Raw genomic sequence first — 22,139 nt, 5'->3', positions numbered from 1 at the left:
AATAATCTCATGACATAGACATTTAGCCCCAAGACAAACATGGATCCTTCCTAAGCATGGCTATTACTTTCTGGCAGGTAGGCAGGTAGGTACTTAAATCACCTTATGGTGGCATTTATCACTTTTACAGTGACATGTTGCTCTTGTTTTGCTTTTAACATTGATTATTAAAGTTCAAAGATTTTATAGTTTTTTTTTAATTGGGAGCTGGATTTTTTTTACCTTTTTTGTTGCTATGGTGGATAACCCCTTTAATACTGCTGTCTATGTGTGTTTTCATATATTTTATTTTATTATTTTATACTGTAAAATTCCACCTGAGAGCACTTTTACATTATAATAATACATAACAATACAAGTAGTGCAAACGTGGATGGGGGACATGTTTTGATCAAAAAGTGCGCTAAGAGCCTCCATTTTTTGACCAAGAGTGCTGCTGCAACCTTCTTTTTTATATACTCTGTATTTGCCACAGCAGCGTGCACCCGTGCATTATGTAGTTGTGCTGGCTATGTTTCTTTTTGTTTTTGCTGTGCAATCAAATAACAACTCATGTACATTGACATATACATATGATTTCATATGGAGGCATTCAGAGTCATATGGAGGCATTCTTTATTGATTGAAAAAAATGGTGGTAGGTTACCTTTAATGGCAATTCAAACAGCACAGGGGTTGTCCGGTGAAAATTTCCTTATCCCTATCCACATGATAGGGGATAAGTATACGATCTCCAGAATGGGACCCCAGGTTTTACTCAGTGAGAGCCTCTTATGTAGATGGCACATGCTCCATTCATTTGTTTGAAAGCGCTGCAGATGCCAGAGTCCAGCATTAGTGCATCTCCGGGGCTCCCATAAAAATGAGTGGAGCAGGTGCTGGTTACAGGTGACTATCAAAAGGTGATACTTACTGGGTTTCCAGAAATAGAAAGCTCTTGTAGAGTAGGGATTGCCTCCAGTTCTGAAACTTCCTGTTTAATAATATGAAACAAAGATTTACTAAAGTTCCGTGTACGTTTTTTGTTACATCTTTAGTGCTGCTTACATGTTGCATGAAAATACTGATGATAACCTGGTAGGTTTTATTCACATTTACATAGGAGGATCTGATGCATGTAAAATGATGAACACCACAATGGAATCCTGATGTACCTCATCATAAGTCAATATGGTCCCTCAGGTGTCACTGTTATCTGTTCTAAGTATACTTCATAGAAAGATTCAGTGTGGAAATCATCCATCTGTAGCTTACCTTTATTCGTGTGCAAACAAATAAAAACACAAGGTAGTGGGAGGTAAGGACAGACAGGGCCTTACGACACCCCTTCTATGTCTGTCCTTACCTACCCGCTGCCTCGTGTTTACTTGTTTGCACGGGAATAAAGACAATACACTATAGACTGGTGAGTGCCATGCTGATTTTTTCTATAAAGTATGGATATTACCTACAAACTGCACCACCCACAGAATCTCCATAACAATTCCAGTACAATTTTAGCAACACAGCTCACATGTACCTTTCAAGACCCACAATGACATCTAAGTTCTATTAACACTCTTTTTGCTTGCAGAAGGCATGTCTATGTCCTGATGGTGGCCACACATAATGGGAAGTTGTGCACCCCTGCTATAAATAAGACCTCACATTTTACCTGAATTTTATTAAATCCAATAAACAGTTTCTTCAATTTAACAAGTGGGTGTAGATTGTTAACATCACGGAGTCTGTTTTCTTCCATACGGAGGGAGATGAGAGAACTCTGCTTGGCAAATGAAGTCTCTGTGATCACTTTAATACGGTTATGGTCCAGCACAAGTTCTTGAAGAAACTGTAAACCTTCCAGTCCTTCCACTTGGCTTATCTCATTTCCTATAGAGAGAAACAGCACAGGACAGTTGGTAACCCTGCAGTTAGGATATCTAATATACCGGTGAAACTCAAAAAATTTGAATATTGTGCAAAAGTCTATTGTATTTCAGTAACGCAACTTAAAAGGAAAGGAAGCAGGAAGTGCTCCAATCTCCTGGTAGATGGATGCGTTGACCCTGGACTTAAAGGGGTACTCCGGTAAAAAACAATTCTTTTTAAATCAACAGGTGCCAGAAAGTTAAACAGATATGTAAATTAACTAGTATAGGAGAAAAGAGAAACGAGGGAGAGCAACTTCCGTATATGAGTGATACCAGGATTGGGGGACTGCAGCGGTTTTCAGGGTCCAGTTACTCCGTAGTACCTGCGGGGTGCATGCGACCAGATAAAGTACCAATATACCAAAGCATAAGAATGTAGCATTCACTCACCGCGTAAACGGCTACTAAGTTCCCGGCTGGAAGGGGTCAAGGGTCAGCGTCTTCAGGGCTTCAGGAGCGCTCAGAGGCTACAACCGGTAGTTTCACGCGCTGCAGCGTGCTTCGTCTGGATGAGGCCGGACAAAGCACGCAGCAGTGCGTGAAACTACCGGTTGTAGCCTCTGAGCGCTCCTGAAGCCCTGAAGACGCTGACCCGTGACCCCTTCCAGCCGGGAACTTAGTAGCCGTTTACGCGGTGAGTGAATGCTACATTCTTTTGCTTTGGTAGATTTGTAAATTACTTCTATTAAAACATCTTAACCCTTCCAGTACTTATCAGCTGCTGTATGCTCCACAGAAAGTTCTTTTCTTTTAAAATGTATTTTCTGTCTGACACCTCTGTCCTTGTCAGGAACTGTCCAGAGCAGGAGAGGTTTGCTATGGGGATTTGCTCCTGCTCTTGACAGTTCCTGAGACAGACAGAGGTGTTAGGCAGAATTTTTTTTTTTAAATAAAAGAACTTCCTGTGGAGCATACAGCAGCAGATAAGCACTGTAAAGGTTAAGATTAAAAAAATAAGTAATTTACAAATCTGTTTAACTTTCTGGCACCAGTTGATTTAAAAATAATAGTTTCAGGCAATAGATGATTTCATGAGCTGTAAGCCATAATCATCACAATCATGAGAAATCATGGCTTGAACTATCTTGCTTTGCATGTAATGAGTCTCTCTCATTTATTAGTTTCACCTTTTAAGTTGCATTACTGAAATAAATGAACTTACCACCCATAACAGAGCTTGTTTTCTCTTTCCTTACCCACCCCTTTCCATGACCCATGTGAAAGTTCACCACCGCCTAATAGCAAAATGAATAGAACAATAAAAGCTGTCCCTCTCTCTGTCCCCCTTGAGTTCTATACCATGATCTTCTTATATGGTATGTGTGTTTCCTAGGGTGAAATTACACTAAAACTGTATATTAAGTGATTATGCATTAAAGGGTACTCCGGTGAAAACGTTTTTTCTTTTAAATCAACTGGTGGCAGAAAGTTAAACATATTTGTAAATTACTTCTATTAAAAAATCTTAATCCTTCCGGTACTTATTATCTGCTGAATGCTACAGAGGAAATTTCTTTCTTTTTGGAACACTGATGACATCACGAGCACAGTGCTCTCTGCTGACATCTCTGTCCATTTTAGCAACCATGCATATGTATGCTAAGGGTAGCATGGTGGCTCAGTGGTTAGCACTGCTCCCTTGCAGTGCTGGGGACTTGGGTTCAAATCCCACTAAGGACAACAATAAATAAATTGTTATTATTATTATAAGAACGTCAGCAGAGAGAACTGTGCTCGTGATGTCATCAGAGAGCATTCCAAAAAGAAAAGAATTTCCTCTGTAGTATTCAGCAGCTAATAAGTACAGGAAGGATTAAGATTTTATAATAGAAGTAATTTACAAATATGTTTAACTTTCTGCCACCAGTTGATTTAAAAGAAAAAAGGTTTTCACTGGAGTACCCCTTTAACCTGTTTCCCATTATGATCTTCTTTTTAAAATATATACTTTTTTAAACAAGTGAAGCAATGGCATATTAATGGGACATGCTAACCCTTAAAAACGTTTGCCCTGCAAATTAGTGAGCACAATTCTATATTTCCAGGAACTTGCAAAACTTGTTGTAAAAAAAAAAAAAAAAAAAAAAGACTGTGTTTTAAGGACAGGTTAATATGATAATTTTTTCACGTTCACTGTTGAATTGCTCTCACCTGTATATATAACAATGAGATGGAGCATGGCCACTCTTGTTCTTAGTTTGATGTTTCTTATAATCAGTGGATAGTCAAGGGGCAGACATCCACTGATCACACCAGTGTTTCCCAACTAGTGTGCCTCCAGCTGTTGCAAAACTACAACTCCCAGCATGCCCGGACAGCCAAAGGCTGTCTGGGCATGCTGGGAGTTGTAGTTTTGCAACAGCTGGGGGCTCACTGGTTGGAAAACACTGGATCACACATTGATGATCCATCTATTGAAAACCTGCAAAAGCCCTCTAAGGCTGGGTTCACATATGTCCGGCATCCGGCATAGGTGAACTCAGCCTAGATCTCTGAACTGATGCCACAACTGATGACAAGTCATCATCAGTTGTATGGCATCAGGCGTCCATCGTTTCTGCATGGCAGACAGGGGAACGCAGCAAGTTGGTGCACGCTGGAGGGAAACTATGCCAGAAGCCTGATATATGTGAACCCAGTCTAAGCTGTGTTTTTACTTACCCTGCAAAAACAGAGATTTCAAGTTTCTCAGTCTGCTGAGCTGCAACTGCTGCAAATTACTGATGCCATTGTAACCCAAGTGGAGCACCTCTAAACTCTGCATTATCGGAGACAGAGACTCCCCAAATAATGTATCTCTGTAATTGAAAAGAAAATATAACCCAAGTGACAATATGAACTTTGTGTTATCCGGGGATTGCATGCAATGCCAAAAATGTTGTACATGCTGGCGACACTTTGATCTGGGTCCAGACTTCCATCTTTTTCAAACTTAAACATGTGGTAGATGGTTTATATGAAATGATACTGTAGTTTAGCCATAGCCCAAGAGATAATAAACCTTTATATCAAATCAGGTTTTTGGTGCGGAGCCTGTTTTACCTGTTATTCTTGCCCTGCTGCCCATATCCACTGGAGTTAACTTTCTGGTGAAGTATCTGCCGATTGGTCAGGTGATTCTGAGACTTCTGTCTGGGCAGGATGGACTCAATGTGGTTGTAGTTAAGATACAAATTCTGTAGAAAAGAAAATATATTAGATCTGTGTTTAATGTAAGGTTGGATTCAAACATAGTATTTTGGTCAGTATTGGATCCTCATTTTGGAATTCATGTTGGTTGGTGTTTATAGCCAAAACCAGGTATGGGAACTTAAAGGGGTACTCAGGTGGAAAACTTTTTTTTAAATCAACTGGTGCCAGAAAGTTAAACAGATTTGTAAATGGCTTCTATTAAAAAATATTAATCCTTCCAGTACTTATTAGCTGCTAAATACTACAGAGGAAATTTTTTTTTTTTTTGGAAGACAGTGCTCTCTGCTGACATCTCTGTCCATTTAGGAAATCCTACTCTGGACAGTTCTTAAAATGGACAGACATGTCAGCAGAGAGCACTGTGCTCGTGATTCAGCAGAGAGCTCGGTGTTTCAAAAAGAAAAGAATTTCCTCTGTAGTATTCAGCAGCTAATAAAGTACTGGAAGGATTAAGATTTTTTTTATAGAAGTAATTTACAAATCTGTTTAATTTTCTGGGACCAGTTGATTTAAAAAAATAAAATAAAATAAAAGTTTTCCACTGGAGTACCCCTTTAACACAGGAAAAGAACAAATCTTTTAATTATAGTTTTTTCATGTGTTGGTTCCACTCATGGCTTTGGCAAACAATAATGATCAACACAAGCTCCAAATGGAGGACTAAATACTGACAAAAAAAAATATGTGTAAATCCAATCAAGCCTGCCCATTTAGTCATCATTCTTCCCATCAGATCTTATGTACTCTGATCTGATCTTCTTATAGGGTACGTTCACATGAGCGGATCCCCAGTGCTTATTTACGCTGCGGATCTGCCGCTGAGGGACCGCTGTATGCTGCCTTTACAATACACTGCTCTGAGCAGACACACTGCGATGTGCGATATACTCGCACATTGCGGCAGCTCTTGGCCTAGCTCATAGAGCAGGGGGAGCGGCCGCGATGTGTGCGAGAACACCGTGCATGCGTAGCGACTCGCACATCGATTCAGTGTGTCTGCTTGTAGCGGCGTATTGCCGCTCCGAGCAGGCACCTTTAAAGGCAGCATACAGCGGTCCTTCAGCGGCGGATCAGCAGCATAATACAAGCTGGGGATCTGCTCGTGTGAATGTAACCTTGTACTAGTACATCACTGTGGTCAGGTAACAGCAAGTTGTATGTAATAGTGCTCCATTCACGGGAAGGGGTTAAAGTTCCTCTAACTTTAGGAATTGCCATCTGCACATCTTTTGCCTCAAATTAGTTATACACATATAATTAGGACTTGAAGATGAATAACAAAGGAGTGCTCTGATTCTAGTAAAAAGCACCATAAAAATAAGAGATATTAGAGTAAAGTATCTGTACTCCCGCAAACATTAAGTGCAAATTCATTAATCCCCAAGTGATTTATATAGATAACCACAAAAATGTTTCCCAGCTGTATAAGGAATTCTAATCTACATGCAGTCCTGTTTTTATGGGGAAGGTATCAGTATGAAATATAAATATATTCTTGATTACCTCTAATGGAAGACTAGCAAATCCATCCCCATCCCTCATATTACTGTAAATACATACATAAGGCAAGACTGAATGCACTACCGTGTATTATTCATAGAGCACTTAACTAGAGAGTCAGGCTGAAAGGATATACAGATTCTATATTAATATTACTTATTTATAGCACCGTCAGACTTGTAGCTAAAACGTCCTTCCAGAGATGCTCTATTATTAGGCCACACAAAGAGCTATGCTTGCCTATGTAACCCCTTTACACAGCTGATATAGATGCTATGGGGATATTTATCATTAGGTGTCTATTGTAGACACAGATCTTACCCCTTTACACTGCTTGTCTAATTTACACTCTTGCTCAAAATGTACAAAAGTTGCGCATGTCCTTTGATAAATTTTGCACAAATAAAGAAACGCCCCCCCCCTCCCTTGCTCTACCGTGCACACCTTCTCTACCTCACACTTCACAGAGCTGTGGCATTTTCCCGCTGTACACTGCTCACATAGCTAGAAGTGCTGGAGCAGCAGTGTGTGCTGAACAAACCTCTGCACAATAGCAAAATAAATCTTTATAAAGTACACAGTATGTCTGTGTTTAAAAAATATGTAATTTTGCTGAACAATGTGTCCCCTTACCTCTATATCAGTGCTTACCAACGAGAATGCCTCCAAGTGTTGCAAAACTTGGCATGCTAGGAGTTGCAGTTTTGCAAAAGCTGGAGGCACCCTGGGTGGTAAACACTGTGTACGTGTACCAGAGCTGAGTGTGTGATTATGTACATGAAGCAGAAATTAGTGTGCGACATGTGTATGGAGCAAAGCTGAATGGAGAAAAGTATATGGAGCAAAGTGTATGGAGCAAAGCACACCCTCAACTCTGCTACATACACCTGATCACACACTCAGCTCTGCTGCATACACACAATCACACACTCAGCTCTGCTGCATACACAATCACACACTTAGCTCTGCTGCATATACAATCACACACTCAGCTCTGCTGCATACACATGATCACACATATACAAAGACCTAACATCCGTACCTCCTTCTCCCTCCCACACAGTGGTATTCTTAGGGCTCGTTCACACGGCCATCTGCATCCCTTAATAAATGCCCGTTCTGCAATCAGTTTGATAATTTTTAAACGGGTTGCAAACAGCTGATGTCAATGGGATTTTTTTTACAATCCTTTATCACCCGTTTGCACACGTTTGCTTCCTATTCCGTTTTTTTCGACGGGAGAAAAGAGTTTCCATGCAGTATTTTTTCTCCCGTCAAAAACAACGGAATAAAAATGGATATTATAAATTTAATATTGAAGTCTACAGCAAACAGATGAATATTAAATGTCATACTTTGCCCCCGGCTTATAATATCCGTTTCTGAAGTGTTATCACTTCTGAGCATGCTCAGAAGAGGTGACATCAGCAGACTCCTGCAGTGCTGAGGGACTACTACTACTCCAATCTCATTTCCATGATGGGAGTAGTAGTTCCCCTAGCTGCCGCCAGCTGGGGAGGCTACATTAGTGTTTGTACTACTACACCCATCATGGAACAGAGTCTGTTCCATGTTGGGGGTAGTAGTACAGGGGATAAGGGATTGATTGCACAATGCGATCAGCAGTTATAAAGCAGGGGAGCAGGCGGCACGCTGTACACTGAGGCCATTGAATTATTATAAACACACTGGGGCCAATTAATTATTATAAATATGCATGGGGGCATATATTTGGGGGTCAAAGTAGTAGTTTAAAAACCTCCTCGGTGCCAGCCATTCAGGGCTCCTGGCGGGGGATTTGAAAATGAAAGTTTATACAGTAGTATATACATCACAGGGGAGCACAGCATGCTGCCCGCTCCCCTGCTTTATAACTGCTGATTGCATCAGGTCTCAGAAGTGAGACCCAGTGCGATCAATCCCTTATCCCCTGTACTACTACCCCCAACATGGAACAGACTCTGTTCCATGATGGGGGTAGTAGTACAAACACTAATGTAGCCTCCCCAGATGCCTGCAGACTCCCGCAGCCAGGGAACTACTACTCCCATCATGGAAAGGAGTCTGTTCCATGATGAGAGTAGTAGTAGTCTGTCTGCAGGAGGCGGCTGGTACGTGTGCTCCTTGATGTTCTGTATTTGCGTAAAAAATGTCGGCAATGCACAAAGTTTGACAGCGTAAACAAACTTTGCGCAGGTAATAAATTAGTGTCCACTGCATTTTTTGCTCCACAAACAATAGACAACATCTGAAAATGTTCCTACAAAAAAGACGCAATGAGTGACACTGCGCAAAATTATGCGTAAAAAAAATAAACATCAAAAAGGGGTAAAATCATTGATAAATGTCCCCCTATGTGCCCACACTGTCACTGCTTAATCTATAAAGCTCATATTCTGAGAACAGATCTATATGATCACTCAGCTGGGAATACCCTGCTAACTGCTGGTTATATAGAATTTGAGCTTACGGATGCAAGAAAGAGAACCTGGCATGTCTGCTGTCTATTTTAATAAATGCTCGCATTCCCAATGAAATAATAATTCTGGAGCACCTTATCTGTGCATAACTGTGCATTGTGCTTTTCCTCTATAATTTTTCCTGGAGATGTATGCATAAACTGGCATTTCAGCTGTCATTAGGATACGTATCTACAAAGCCGAACATTATCAAAAATGACTGGACAATGTAGAGAGTGTAGGGAAACTCCCAGTAAGGTCTTGTTCATACAGCAGAAAATCTGCGGAATGTGCAGCTGAAAAAAACGGTGGCCATTCTGAAAATAGCATGTTCCGTCAGCGCTAGGTCTGCTCAAAAATGCACCTCTCCATAGAAGGCAATGCATTACGAAAAGAATCGACATGTCGATTCTTTTGGCGGAGGTCAGAATTGGGAAATTATGCCGTGTGCACAGTTCAGCAGAAACCTATTGAAAGAAATGGAATTGCTGCTGCAACGGAATTTCCGAGCATAATTCTTCCGTGGGATTCCAATCGGAACATGGCCTAACACCAAGTTTTCAATTTATTCAAACATTTTCCAGGAGGAATAACAAAGAAACTTAACGCAATCTAAATGCCCCAGAATTTTTATTTTATACAACTATTGTGTAAAACAAACAGGTCAAGAAAAAGATGTATGCCCCTTTGTCCTTTATTTAGCAAAAATATAAAACACCATACGTAAAGGTTTTACCTGATTGTATTCCAGTTTTCTCTGCAATAGGTGAAGCAATCTGTATTACTCATTCTACCTATATAGATCACCCCCTTATTCAGACCAGATTTCATATGACAGATTTCCAGGTCCCCATATATTAAACATAGCTGCCATTAAAGTAGACTACCCCCCATTAAAGTAGACTACCCCCATGGAAAACCACTTTTCTGTTCAATTTTGGGTGTCTTCTCTAAGAGCAAATGGCTGTTTTTGCAATAAGGTCCTAAGAAGCTAGCTTTGCCTCTGATACTTAGTGTTCTACTGGGTTACATGTTAGTTTTTAACACTTGAAATATACAATTAAGGAGTTATTGCTCACCATATTTATGCCATATTAACAGACAAAGCTCCTCCCGGAAAGGTGCAAGGCTACCCATAGGCCTCTGGGCTAGCAGCAATAAGAGTAAAACAGAAGTTTAGTCAGAACTACGATCCATAGGGTTAAAATGCAAAAGTCTTTATTGTAGATTCAACTAAGACATCAGAACAGGGTTAACCAGTGCAGCGTTGTTCTTTTATCCCTGTTCTGATGACCAAGTTGAATCTACAATAAAGACTTCTGCATTTTAACCCTATCGATTGTACTGCTGGCTAAGTGTCTGTTTGGATCTTAACACCTAAATTATGTAGATCTGTAATTCATAATTTATAGCTTCACCTAATGTACTTCTAGACCTGTTCTGTTCTTTAGTCATATCCATTGTCCCCTAAGATATAAAATATGTAAAGTATAGGTTTACCCTACTACAGACTGAGCAGAATATATTACAGAACTTGATAAAGAGAAACATTCTTTGAGATTCGCTAATATAAACTAGGGAATTGCTAACAATGCTGCCCTTATTTCAAATTTACAACAAAAAAATATTATTTCTATTGATGCTAATTAGGAACAGAACTATTGGTAGACACATTTGTAGCTTTTAAAGGATATTCCAATCTTTCAACATTGTTTACACGCAGTGAGATTAGTCACTTACTGAAAACCATCCTCACATACAACCACAGGACCTGTTCATGTTCCTGGAGTTCTCTGCTGCCTGTATGTTGTCCTGTACACTAAATATGTAGTTGTCTCCCCTTTGCTCCTACCTGGCGTACAGGATAACACACATCACTTGCCTGCTCCCTGGTTTTCCCCTCTTCTTGTCTCAGGTGAGATTGTGTTTCTCATGCTGGACAGAAGAGTGCAGTGTCCAGTATGCTGCAGAACAGTAGCAGATCTGTGTTGTTTTGTGAAGAGAGTAAGAAATTACAGCTAAAATTCCCCCTTTGTAATAGGCAGGGAAGGAATTGAGGAAATGTCTGTGAGAGGGGAGCGGAATTATGAAAAGTGTAATCCTTTACATGGTAATCCTGCCCAATCCTGTAGCATGTGTCATCACCTGGTGAGCATTAAAATTGATATGTACATGTATTTTTTGTGATTTTTGAGCCCCTTTAAAGGTTTTATTCAACATTTTGACATACTTTGGGGGAGATTTATCAAAACCTGTGTAGCGGAAGAGTGGTGAATTTGCCCATAGCACATTATTTTTCAGAGGCCTTTTTAAAAAATAAAAGAAGCAATCTGGTCGCTATAGGAAACTGCACCACTATTGCTCTACACAAGTTTTAAAAAGTCTGAAACCTGTCCTGATTATGTACCATTTACACATGGTTCATTACAAGAAAGAGCTGATACATTTAAAGGGGTACTCCGGTGCTTAGAGATTTTATCCCCTATCCAAAGCATAGGGGATAAGATGCCTGATCATGAGAGTCCCGCCGCTGGGGACCCCCGTGATCTTGCACGCGGCACCCCGATTGTAATCAGTTCCCGGAGCGTGTTCGCTCAGGGTCTGATTACCGGCGACCACAGGGCCGACGGCGTGTGACGTCACGCCTCCGCCACCGTGTGACGTCATGCTCCGCCCCTCAATGCAAGCCTACAGGAGGGGGCATGATAGCTGTGACGTTACACAGGGCGGAGGCGCGACGTCACACGCCATCAGCTCTGTGGTCGCCGGTAATCAGACCAGGAGCGAACACGCTCCGGGGACTGATTACAAACAGGGTGACGCGTACAAGATCACAGGGGTCCCCAGCTGCGGGACTCTCGCGATCAGGCATCTTATCCCCTATCCTTTGGATAGGGGATAAGATGTCTAAGCACCGGAGAACCCCTTTAAAGGAGATCCAAGTAAAGCAGCAGAGTTCATCAGCCCACCCTTAGATGCCATATATCCGTGCCCGGATCGGTGTAACCCAACACCAGCAGAAATATGTAAAGGAAGGATGAATCCAGCACAGAATTCGTGCTATCCACTTCTTTATTAAAGCACCAACAGATACAGGATAAAAAGTAACACGTTTCACCCAGGTAACCTACTCATACTACAAAAATCAGTGACCAACTGGCCTTATATAGGTGGAAACCCAATCAATAGACAGACAGGTTCACCTGGAAACACCAGAGTCACATGACCAGGGTGACCACCCACCACGACCAGTTACATTATAGCTTGAATGCAAATACAAATGCACATATATATAAAACAGTATTAAAGGGGTTCTCCGGTGCTTACACATCTTTTCCTCTATCCAAAGGATAGGGGATAAGATTCCTGATCACGGGAGTCCCGGGATCATGCACGCGGCACCCCGTTTGTAATCAGTCCCCGGAGCGTGTTCGCTCCGGGTCTGATTACAGGCGACCACTGGGACGGTGGCGTGTGACGAACACGCTCCGGGGACTGATTACAAACCGGGTGCCGCGTGCATGATCCCGGCGGGACTCCCGCGATCAGGCATCTTATCCCCTATCCTTTGGATAGGGGATAAGATGTGTAAGCACCGGAGAACCCCTTTAAATAGAAAAATGTATAATACAAAAGACAAGAAAACATTTAGCCACACAGATGCATAATTATGTGGGTATATGGCTATGAGGCACTGCGCCAATGGGATTCCTTGTTTTCTTGTCTTATTTATTATACATTTTTCTATTTAATACTGTTTTATATATGTGCATTTGTATTTGCATTCAAGCTATGATGTAACTGGTCTTGGTGGGTGGTTACCCTGGACATGTGACTCCGGTGTTTCCAGGTGAACCTATCCGACTATTGATTGGCCAGTTGGTCACGGATTTTAGTAGTATGAGTAGGTTACCTGGCTGAAAGGCATTACTTTTTATCCTGTATCTGTTGGTGCTTTAATAAAGAAGTGGATAGCATGAGTTCTGCGCTGGATTCAATCTTCCATATTTAAAGGCGATATATTTGGGGAAAAACGTATCCCCTATCCAAAGGATAGGGAATAAGTTTCAGATCGTGGGGGATCTGACCAAACAAAGCAGGGGCCACCACGCCACCTCTATATATCTCTAAGGGAGAGCCGTTCGGATATCTCCGTCACTCCCATAGAGCTATATGGAGAGGGTGTGCGGGGGTCGTGAGGTGCCGTTCCCCGGGAGAGCTGGGACCCCATATAGGAGATCACAGGGGGTCCCAGCGGTCAGACCCCCCAAGATCTAAAACTTATCCCCTATGCTTTCTTTGAATAGGGGATAAGTTTTTCCCCATGATACTTCTCCTTTAACAAGCCCTGCACCTATGTAACCAATACATAATCAAAACAGATTTTAGTCTCTATGGAACAAGATTTGTAGTTTCTATTTACTGTCAGCAAGCGGGGAAATTGATGCACAAAGTATGTTAAAATGCTGCTGATGTCAGACTGAAAATCATTTTAATCAGTTGTATTTTAGAAAACTCAAATATACTTTCAGCGATGTGCAAACGGAAATGATGTGTCATCTTACAAAGAGATTGTAATGAATAAAGTAATAGCACTCACCTTTACGTGTGGCAGGAAGATTAAGCCGCTGAATGAAGTCATATTGTTATTCTCTAGATTTACCGTGTGAATGTTCATAAACTGGTCAGCTGGAACAAGGTCAACTGATCTACAACAACACAAGACAAGTATAAGGCCCAGTTTGTATCACATTTTGGGGCTCCAGTGCTCAATAAATGTTTTTTGTACAACACAGCGTACCTGCGACACAGTCTTTTATAGTCCAAAAGTTTACGAATGACTACATTTGGTCTGTTTTACAAATATATATATTAATTCTGTTTACAGGAGTAAAAGAGTAGTATTTGCTTTTATGTTCTGCAAGGAAAATGTCTTAAATAGATAAAAAATGGACACCATTAGGCTTTGGTCTCTTATTGAGCCCCGAAATATGATGTTAATGAGGCCTTAGGTTTGTATCACATATATTAAAGCTAAAATGTAAAGATGAATGTGAAGTATAAAGAGAGATCAGTTATCTGCTAAACTAAACTAACTAAATATTGTGTGGGAGATCCATTTTCAGCCCTTAAAGGGGTACTTTTGACATATTGTAGAGACATGTCACGTGTTTGTAGCAATTATGGTATGAGTGGGACCAATAGCTAGAACAAGCTGGGAGGAGAGCGCCTTAAGCAATACAAACTTACAAGATAAGTCTGTAGGATTGTCTCAGCATGCTGCTCTTTTCTTCTCATTCTAACAATTGGTTGAATTTTTGAAGTGATAGGGACACTTTAAAGGGGTACTCCACTGGCCAGCCTTCCGGCTGAATTTGGAGCATTTCGTTCCAAATGCTGTGCACACGCTGCTGGGGTCGGCCACACCCCTTCGTGATGTCAGGCCACGCCCCCTCAATGCAAGTCTATGGAAAACGTTGTGGCAGCGTTACATCCTCTCTCATAGACTTGTATTGGGGCGTGTCCTGACGTCACGAGGGGGCGTGGCAGACCCCCGCATCGTGTGCACAGCATTTGGAACTAAATGTTCCAAACTCAGCCGGAAGGCTGGCCAGTGGAGTACCCCTTTAAAGTGTCCCTATCACTTCAAAAATTCAACCAATTGTTAGAATGAGAAGAAAAGAGCAGCATGCTGAGACAATCCTACAGACTTATATTGTAAGTTTGTATTGCTTAAGGCGCTCTCCTCCCAGCTAGTTCTAGCTATTGGTCCCACTCATACCATAATTGCTACAAACACGTGACATGTCTCTACAATATGTCAAAAGTTTTTTAAAGTGAAGGTACCCATTTAAATGAGAACTGTAGTGCAATATGACTTATCTATAAGTTATAGATTGTGGTGGTCTGACCGCTGAGACACCCCCCATCCCTCCGCCCCCATGATCTCCTGTATGGGGCCGCGGCAGTATGCTGGAAGGGGTCATTCTGTCCCAGCATGACGCGGGAGCTGCCACAACCCCTCCATGTACCTCATAGAGATACAAGGAAGGGGGCGTGTCTGCCCCGGCTTCCTGCTGGGGATGACACGGCGCTTCCTGCAGACTGTCACTATTCCGTACAGGAGATCGCGGGGGGCCCCAGCGGTTAGACAACCGAAATCTATATCTTATCCCCTATCCTTCGGATAGAGAATAAGTTATATTGCACTACAGTTCTCCTTTAAGGAATCAGCAGGAGGCTGAACTTTGCTTCTACTGATTCTGGCAAATAGATAGACTCCTTATGTGTAGCCAGTCAGATGGCAACTGGCAGGAAAAATGTACCTAATGTTCATAGAGTGGATACTTATAGCCTATTGCTTCAAAAGGGTTTTCCTAGCTCTTAAAGTGATGATGTATAGCTAAAATATACTATCCATCTATATATGGTTGGTACTGGCCTGACTTATGGGACTCCCACCAATTGAGAGAGTGTTTTACAGGAGGTTTTTAAATTGATAGTGGATCCAGCATGTCACCCAGTCAGAGGCCATATGCCCAGCAGAGGTGAGTGGAATAAGCTTTAGGGTCCCATCCGACAAGAAGCCACCTCTGCGTGGTGGAAGTGGGACACGTTTTGATAAAAAAAAGTGCGCTAAGAGCCTCAATTTTTTGACCAAGGGTGCTGCCGCAACCTTCTTTTTTTTTTTTTTATAATTGTGAGAATTATGTGGCTCAGCCCCATTCACAAGCTGCAGTTCCCTGAACATGAACATTTGGGTGGCCAGGGGTCACTGTGAGTGGGGACACAGTGCTATACCAGTGAGGATCTCCAAAGTCGGACCAAATACTAATCGTAAATTAATGGCACATTCTAGCAGGATGCTATCACATTATAAGATAGAAACACCCCTTTAAACCCTTAAGGAAGTTGTCACATGAAGACAACGCCTTTGGAATAGAAGCCTATCACAGAATATTAATATTATAGCTATAAGCTAAAATGAAGAGCCACCTGTTCACACTGCTGTATACCTCCGACGCGTTAAGGGTCCATTTGGATCTTTTTTTTTTTTTTTTGAGCCAATCAGACCCTAAAATGGGTCAGATGCAAATGACTACTGCCAGGTCTTGACGGCTCCCATTCACTTGCATGGGGTCCGTCGGTGACCAGGTAATTTTACAGGATTTTGCCAGAGAAAAAAAATAGTGCTTGCACCTTTTTCTTTTAACTAAACTTGACGGAACTGCCGCCGGAGCTCCAACTAACAGAGCCCGACGGCAGCGTGAACGAGGCCTAAGAGAAGCTCCTAAACCATTGGGCCTGTTCAGTTTAGGCATTACATAGACAAACATTCATTTGAACGGTCATTTTATAGATAGTCCAGAGCCTCACGAGCAAAAGCCGCTCCTACAGAATAACTTTCCATTCTGGCTGATACCTGGCTGATGAGACCACTCCTTTAAGAAAATAAGTATTTAGAATACATCTATTGCACTGTTGTTACTGGCATATACACAGTTCGTTGTTAACATCCACTTTTATTTACAAGGTTTCACAGTTTGCCCAAATGTTTTTTTAGTAAAACCATGGCACTGGTATTGAAAATGCTGAAAAATTACATTAAGCACATTATGCACAAAATAACAGGCATAAAAAAAAGATGATATTTATGATTTATGTTTGGTGCTTTATAATCCTCCCTGGGCACAAAGGATAACAAACAATACCAATAAAGAGACATAAAATATTAATTACTACTCATTATTACTTTGCTCCAGTGAAAGTAACTGAGCCTTAGATATACATTGAAGAAACATCCATAGCTATGATGTGCAGTATTTGATTGTTATGATCTGTATTATAATATATTTTTTTAATTAAACACTGTTTTTTTGTACATGGTTATTTCTATCATTGTAGCTGGATGTGCTGAAGCTTCTTCCTTTCATAAAGGCCAAAGCATAACATCAGGAGTTTTAGGCTTTTTATAATGTAAAAGAAAAATAACTAGTAGTAGCATTTCTATGTACCAGACTTGGTGCTGAGGATGTATATGAATATTGTAGTTACAGTCTGCAGACCAAGTGTTGTAACCCATGAGTTTTGTTTACCATTTTTTAATGAAGCTTTTTAGCAAAGTGTGACTTTACGAATCAAAAATTACAAGAGGAAACTCTGCTACATTGCCTTTTTTATTCTATTTTAGTAAGAAAATTGTATTTCTAGATATCAACACCCAAGTGTCCAATCTTATATTTAAAGCATTACTGTCATTAAAAACAACTTTTGTCATGTTGATCGGACATGTCAAAAGTTGTGATTTTACTGCGTCGCACTCCTGAAAGCCCCTGCCATCGTGAGGTATTCGATACGGAAGAGGGCAGAATTGTGCTTCCCTTCCTGGCCGGCTGAGAGATGCGTACATCTCTCTGCATAGAAGTAAAAAAAATGGACAGATCTCTTGGCTGGCCAGGAGCGGAGAACAATGCTGCCCGGTTCCCCGGCTAATAACTTGCAATCAAAGCTGGTCTCAGCAGTGAGACCCAATGCGATCAACAACTTCTGACATGTTTGATTAACATGTCAAAAGTTGTTTTTAACAACAGCAACGCTTTAATTTGTGGGTCAGACACTGACTTATAGGTGGCGCTAGAGAGAGAGTTTTTTTCCTTTTGGAGGAGAGCTAATTTGCATACTTTTTCATAGAGATCACTGCCTGTAAGGCTCCTTACAAAGTTAGATCTCCTTATTGACAACCAGTTCCTTCCAGAGGGGTGGGGTGGAGGGGTACACTGGACAAATTATACCCAATTCCATTGGATGCTGCAGTAATTTATACATTTTCACTGCACATAGTGTTTATGTGTGTACAATCTACTGTATAAAATGGAATCATACCTAATTGATGAGGATCTCCAATTTAACTCTTGCAATTTAGTAAAATTCTGATGTCCAATTTTTTCAGCAACCATATCGGAACTAAGCCGACCTCCAAACATGTCCTTAGCGTTTTCACACTCCACTGGGTCCTTAAAAAGTGTAAAAAGCATGACAATAAATGCCAGCAATGGACTAGAATACATAGGAAATAAAACTGTATATATCATATTTAGCAAAACCAGAGTTTTAAGCAGGTCTGTGCCAGTGACAGAGCTTAATAAATTCCTCCCAAAGTTTTTTTGTCAGTATTATTAGCCAAAACCAGGAGTATAACCAACAATGAAAAAAATTATAAAGGAAAGATTTGTAACTTTTTGTGTTTTAGACCAACACCTGGTTTGGCAAAAAATGCTGCCCAAATACTATGTGTGAACCCTGCCTCATGGACCACATATTGTCCTGTAATAAAATATGCTTAATGGCAACATATATTACTTATTGATACTGCTTAATATTAACTTATTAATATTGCTTACCATTGCAGATCCATCCAGAGCTTTTAAGGATGTCAAATGAAAGATAAGAAACAATCGATAGTTTTCATGTTTCAGGGATATTGGATTACTGTACAAATCCAAAATCACAAGGTTGTTTAAACCCTAAAAGGAATATATGACACATGCAAGATATGGTTACAACACCCATAATACACTATTAACATTTAAAGCATGCAGCAGCTGCCATTACTTAGGTGTGAGCAGAGCAGGTTTGTCCTGGAGGTATAACAAGCTATCTTTCCTTAGACAGTTTCTATACTGACAGATCCACTTTCAGTCTGGGTTCACATGACACTTCTGTGTGTGCGCATTTTACATGGCAAAATATGCACCAAAAACACATCTAGTTTTTAAATGATAATACACACTGCCGTTGGCAAGTATATTTGTCTGTTTCAAATACATAGGAATAAGTGACTTGCCATTTATTCTGCACATATTGTTGACATCCATTAAATGGGAGCCAACATACAGTCAAGAAAATTTAAAAATGCATCAGAAATCCATGACTACCCGTGAAATTTCATTGGTTTAATAGAAAGCATAATTTGTGCACATAGAACTAAGCTATATTTGGTCTATTTAAAGGAAACCTGTCACTCTGAAAAAGCAGTCCAATCTGCAGACTTTTAGAAAGCAGGCGCAAATTGATATATAGTTTTGTGGGAAAAGTTGCAGGATAACTTTCATTTATCCATGTAAATCTCTGCTTATTCTGGGCTAAGTAGTCATGTGGCAGTCCTATTCAGTGACTGTCTTATCTATAAAAGTGTGCATATAGAGAGAGCTGGACCACCCACATGACTACTTAACCTAGAATACGCAAAGATTTACATGGATAAATGACAAGTTACCCTGAATATTTTCCCATAAAATGATACATGAATCTGCACAGCTCCTTCTGCTCTATAACAGGACGTCTGCAGATTGGACTGTATTTTGAATGTGACAGTTTCCCTTGAAGAACTGGCATTCAAAGATACTGTGAAGATATCTAATTGTAAGGATCTACATCTTGTTCTTAAATATTAATGATAATCAGATTAGTGCAATTTTACCTTAAGGTGGTAGATTTCTTGGTTGTCACATATTTGGTTATTGCTCAGGTAGAGTTCTATTAAGGAGTGGGCTTTCTGCAGACCGGCCAGCGAGCTGATGTGATTGTTCTCAGCAGACAGAAAGTGAAGATGAGACAGATTATCAATAACTTCTCTGTTGAAACTTGTAAGCTGGTTACTGTTAATGCTGAGGTGCCAGAGTTTCACAAGTTTTGAGAGTCCTGGAAAATTGTTGTACAACAAGATACTACATATTTATATATTGGACAATATTATTTTATTGTATAAGTTACAAGAGTGAATTGCATATAAAACACCAACTTTAATTCTCTCTAGATCCATACAGAAAAGCTGTGATGCTGTGCTGTGGAAATTGTCTTTAGGGGCACAGCTATAGGGAATGCCCATGTCCAAATGTCCCTTTTGAATAACAGGAAACATGTACTATAACAGGCAGTGCAAAGGTGCAGTGGAGTGTTATGATGAATGCAAAATAATGTAGTAACAATAAAGATATAATACTGTATCAACTCATACACCAGCTTTTTTGCTCACACAACATAAATGCTATGGACACTTTGAAAAATAAATGCAGAATGAAGCTTGCCCAAAGTCAGAATAGTCAGACAGTCCAGGTCAGCAACAAACGGGAATACAAAATACAAAGTCAGAAAACAGGCAATGGGTTGAGTAAAGTAGTACAGACTTGGCAGACGGATGAATGGTCAAGGTGCAGGCAAAGATCGAGTCAAGGAACCTTAGGACAAAAGCAAGGCTCAGGGTACAGGGATGTGACAAGATTAACTTTGATCTGTGTGTCTAGGATGCTGCAGCCATCACTAGCTCTTATGTATCAGTGCAGCTTCATTCCTAGATTGATTTCTCTTTTCTCCAGCCCATGAGGAATCTCTACTTCTTAAGTGTGATTCCAACCCTATAAAGTTCTCTAAGTATGAAGAAACTTAAGGAGGCACTCACGTTTACGGTGAAAGCAGGGTTTTCTTTCCTTATTTCAGGTGCGGTAAAACACAGCAGCGTGGGACGTCATAGCGGTACGGACAGGTCGGGTCACGGCCTGTCCGTACCGCTATGGCGTCCCACGCTGCTGTGTTTTACCGCACCTGAAATAAAGAAAGAAAACCCTGCTTTCACCATAAACATGAGTGCCTCCTTAAGTTTCTTCATACTCGGATTGTCATTGCTTTGGCTATGGAGGATTAAGCACCCCTGCTAGTGATTTGCATGGGACTGTGATAACTTGCTGCACTGAACAACGTGTGATTTCACTGGCTTATGTGAAGGTCTCCGTAGAGACAGTGCTGTGCCGGCTCTGTATCTCTTTCCACATCTATAAAGTTCTCTCCTGTCTCTCTACTTTGATACATAGATTATGTAATTTACTTTTCCTCTGCGCTTTTCTACCTACAGCCTGTGTGATCTACGCTTCCTCACAACCTATATGCTTTCCTTTTTCTCCCCTCTCTGATCTGCTGTGTACAGGCTCTTCCCTCTACCTGCTGCTATCTCTAACACTGAAAGAGGGAAGGGCAGAGAGAGCCCACTCAGCCTTACTCAGATTCAGCAGTACAGCCAGTTATGTAAAGCACTTATACAGACTCTACAGCAACAAAATGGTAGCAGATTTTCAGTGCAATGGTGTCCACAGAAGGTTATATGTTATATAGAACCGCTTTATACTATATTGGTACAAAACTATAGAGTCGTCATACACAATATAACTGTATACCACAAGATGCTAAGAAATATTCAGAATACCATCTAGTTTTGTGATGCAATTTCCATCTAGACATAGCTCTTCTATCTTTACACAATTTTGTAGACCTTCAATTCTGGATAGATGATTGTGGCTGAAAGATACCCATCGAAGGTTTTCCAGCTTCTCTAAATTTGTGATTCTGGAGAGATTCTGTCCATCAAGATTTAATGTTGTAATCTGAAAAAAAAAAGAATTTATAAGCAAAACATTTCTACATTTCACAGTGTTCCATTGGCCTAAAAAGTAACAAATCCTGGTCGCTTTGGAAACAGTTCTAAATGTGCCCTTCTTAATATTTGCAGAGATGAACACTATGGTTATCACATAAAATACATCTTACTCCAAGCCATTTTGATATGGCTGGATGAAATAAAACCACAAGCTCTTAACCTTTCACTGAGGGAACATTACATGATTTCATATGATCAGTCATATTGCAGCTTGATAAAATCTTTACCTTCGGGAACTGATTTTTGAGACTGCAGATTAAGTCATTAAATTTTTCTGAGATATTTAAATGAAAAATAATAATAATAATAATTTTTTCTTGTGTAGCAGCCCAATTTACATTTCAGTACAATGCAATGGAAAAATAGCATAGGTACAATGCATTGAAAGATGTTATTTAGTAGTTAAAGGTGTTGTGCAGTTACAGACAACTTACAAGGATAGGGGATTAGTGTCTGAGGGGAGAAGGAGGGGGTTTGAGATCCGACCGTTGGGATCCCCCACATTCTACTAAATGGGACCCCGGCTCTCTGAGAGGAGCGCATACTGCAAGCGGTACACGCTCCGTCCATTTCTATGGGAGCAGTGGA

At 40.7% G+C, this 22,139-nt stretch overlaps 1 protein-coding gene across 6 annotated transcripts in view; it reads right to left on the bottom strand.

Moving 5' to 3' along the window:
* Positions 1–22,139, bottom strand: part of LRRC9 (leucine rich repeat containing 9) — a 223,684-nt gene that overhangs the window by 106,718 nt on the left and 94,827 nt on the right. For all 6 annotated transcript variants that reach the window (XR_008848684.1, XR_008848686.1, XR_008848687.1 and 3 more), the window contains 9 exons: positions 21,321–21,498; positions 19,545–19,765; positions 18,466–18,588; positions 17,948–18,078; positions 13,665–13,773; positions 4,956–5,089; positions 4,575–4,711; positions 1,655–1,872; positions 914–973 (listed from right to left, as the gene is read on the bottom strand). Coding sequence is in view for 3 of the 6 variants with exons in the window: in XM_056545291.1 (XP_056401266.1) it covers positions 914–973; positions 1,655–1,872; positions 4,575–4,711; positions 4,956–5,089; positions 13,665–13,773; positions 17,948–18,078; positions 18,466–18,588; positions 19,545–19,765; positions 21,321–21,498 (1,311 nt within the window). In the remaining 3 variants the exon portion in view is untranslated. The remainder of the gene's footprint in view (positions 1–913; positions 974–1,654; positions 1,873–4,574; positions 4,712–4,955; positions 5,090–13,664; positions 13,774–17,947; positions 18,079–18,465; positions 18,589–19,544; positions 19,766–21,320; positions 21,499–22,139) is intronic.

This window comes from Hyla sarda, chromosome 11 (assembly GCF_029499605.1).
Source record: "Hyla sarda isolate aHylSar1 chromosome 11, aHylSar1.hap1, whole genome shotgun sequence".
Lineage (NCBI taxonomy): Eukaryota > Metazoa > Chordata > Amphibia > Anura > Hylidae > Hyla > Hyla sarda.
Note: the sequence above shows the minus strand (reverse complement) of the source record. Positions and strands in the feature narration are given on the sequence as shown.